At 47.5% G+C, this 2189-nt stretch overlaps 1 protein-coding gene across 1 annotated transcript; it reads right to left on the reverse strand.

Annotated features, from left to right (window-relative positions):
* Positions 1 to 836: 836 nt before the first annotated feature.
* On the reverse strand, positions 837 to 1853 carry LOC128846825 (olfactory receptor 12D1-like). Its single transcript, XM_054046063.1, has one exon. The coding sequence runs from the start codon at positions 1848 to 1850 to the stop codon at positions 837 to 839; it is 1014 nt and encodes a 337-aa protein (XP_053902038.1). The 5' UTR covers positions 1851 to 1853.
* Between the last annotated feature and the right edge of the window lie 336 nt (positions 1854 to 2189).

The following is a 2189-nucleotide window of genomic DNA, read 5'->3' on the forward strand; positions in this document are numbered from 1 at the left end:
AATATTGATAGCAATGATAACTCAGAATGGTTGCGAGTGGTCTATTTCCTCTTTACAGCTGTAATACAAATAGCAATAAGAATGATAAATTACAGTGTAATTTCTGAGCACTACTTTAATAAAAAAAATTTACAATCATAGTTGATATGGTTCCCTAGAGTGTATTTTCATGTGTCCCAAGCAGGATTGTCCCTTATAGTACATTAGAAAGATAAGAGGTAATATCTTTTATTGAACTAATTTATGTTGGTGAAAGAGACAAGCTTTTGAATTTACACAGAGCTCTTCTTCAGCTCTGGGACAGATACTCAGAGAGTGACAGCTAAACACAAGCTGGAACAGATTCTTAAGCATAAGAAGTTAATACAGGTTGCAAGAGACCATTCAAGGTGAAGTGAGAAGTTAACACCTCTACAGTCCCAGGACAAAGGTGAGTTAGTGGGTTACAGATTGTTGCAATGAGCCATATCCATTGACTTTATCGAGTCTGTGATTTTTATACTATGTTGTCTATTTTCCCACTTCCCATGACAACATCAGAGACAGAACATTCACTTCATGAGAATTCTCGCCACTTGATTCACTATTGCCCATGGAAGAGGTTTATCCTCACTGCTTCCCTCAAGGTGGATTTCACTTCCTGGTTCCTTAGGGCGTAGATCAGGGGTTCAGCACTGGGATGAAGATGCTGTACATGAAGATGATGATCATCTCCCTCTCACAGTGGCTTTCCAAGGGTGGTGGCATGAAACCAATGAGAAGGAGCAGATAGAGAAAGGTCAACCCCATGAGGACAGACTGACCCAGAGTGACAAAATGAGGGACAAAAAATGTTTTCAAAAATCTGTGGATCTACAAAGACCGAAATGCCTTAAACATAATTGTGGGCATTTTGGATTCATGTAATGCATGTTCTTCCAGGGACAAGGCTTTCTGTTCAGGAATTTCTTCAGGGAAGATTTCACCTCCTCATTTCTCAGGGTGTATATCAGGGGGTTCAGGACTGGGGTGGCGATGCTGTACATGAGGGTGGGTATCATGTCTCTTTCAGAGGAGACCCCAGGGGCGGCAGCTATGTAGTTGCCAAGAACTGGTATATAGAAAAGAGACACCACGGTGAGGTGGGAGGCGCAGGTCGAGAAGGCCTTTCTCCTGCCTTCTCGAGACTGGACCTTCAGGAGGAGAAAGGAAATGATGTAGATATAGGAGAGGAGTGTGAGGATGAAGGAACTCAGACCGAGTACTGCAGCATCGACATTGACAAGGATCAGGTTGAGGCGGGTGCTACCGCAGGCCAGGTTCAGCAGGGGCTTGATGTCACAGAAGAAGTGGGGGACATGGTTGTGGCCACAGAAGGGCAGCCTGGATGCCAAGACGGTGGTCATCAGGGCATGCAGGAAACCGATGGACCAGGTGGCTGCTGCCAGGAGCAGGCAGGCCCTTGGGCTCATGACCAGCCTGTAGCGCAGCGGGTTGCAGATGGCCACGTAGCGGTCATAGGCCATGACGGCCAGTAGTATGGCCTCACTGCTGCCCAGGAGGTGGAAGAAGTGGAGCTGGGACAGGCAGCCGCCAAAGGAGATGGTCTGGTGCTCTGACAGGAAACCAGACAGCATCTTGGGCATGGTGACTGTGGAGTAGCAGATATCCAGGCAGGAGAGATTACCCAGGAAAAAGTACATGGGGGTGTGGAGCCGGGGCTCAGCCAGCACCACAGCCAAGATGGCCCCATTACCCAGCAGGCTGGTCATGTAGAGCAGGAGGAAGAGAGGGAAGAGGAAGTGCTGCAGTCCCTGGAGATTGGTCAGGCCGACAAGGACGAAATTGCTCACCTCTGTCTGGTTCTCCATCGCTGAGGAGGAATGGGAGACGTGTTGGAGCAGAAAGAGTTGCAACTCTCCTTGCAGTTTGTATTTCTATAAGCACCTTCCACCCAAGGTCTCAGAGTGCGTGCAAGTCATTAATTTAACCTTTCCAGCGCTGCTGTGGGTTAGCATTCTCATTTTACAGTTGGGGAAATGGAGCTGGAGAGGGGTGATATGTTATCTACATAGCCATAGCTATAAAGTTTCTTGGTTGCATTGGTGAACACTTGAACGTAAGGAGATGTCAGATCATGTACAGTTGCCCATTCAACCTTAATTCTGCCCCTTGTGCAGCTGTCCTGTGCACTCAACAAAGCAAGGATC

Source organism: Malaclemys terrapin, chromosome 12 (assembly GCF_027887155.1).
Source record: "Malaclemys terrapin pileata isolate rMalTer1 chromosome 12, rMalTer1.hap1, whole genome shotgun sequence".
Taxonomy (NCBI): domain Eukaryota; kingdom Metazoa; phylum Chordata; order Testudines; family Emydidae; genus Malaclemys; species Malaclemys terrapin.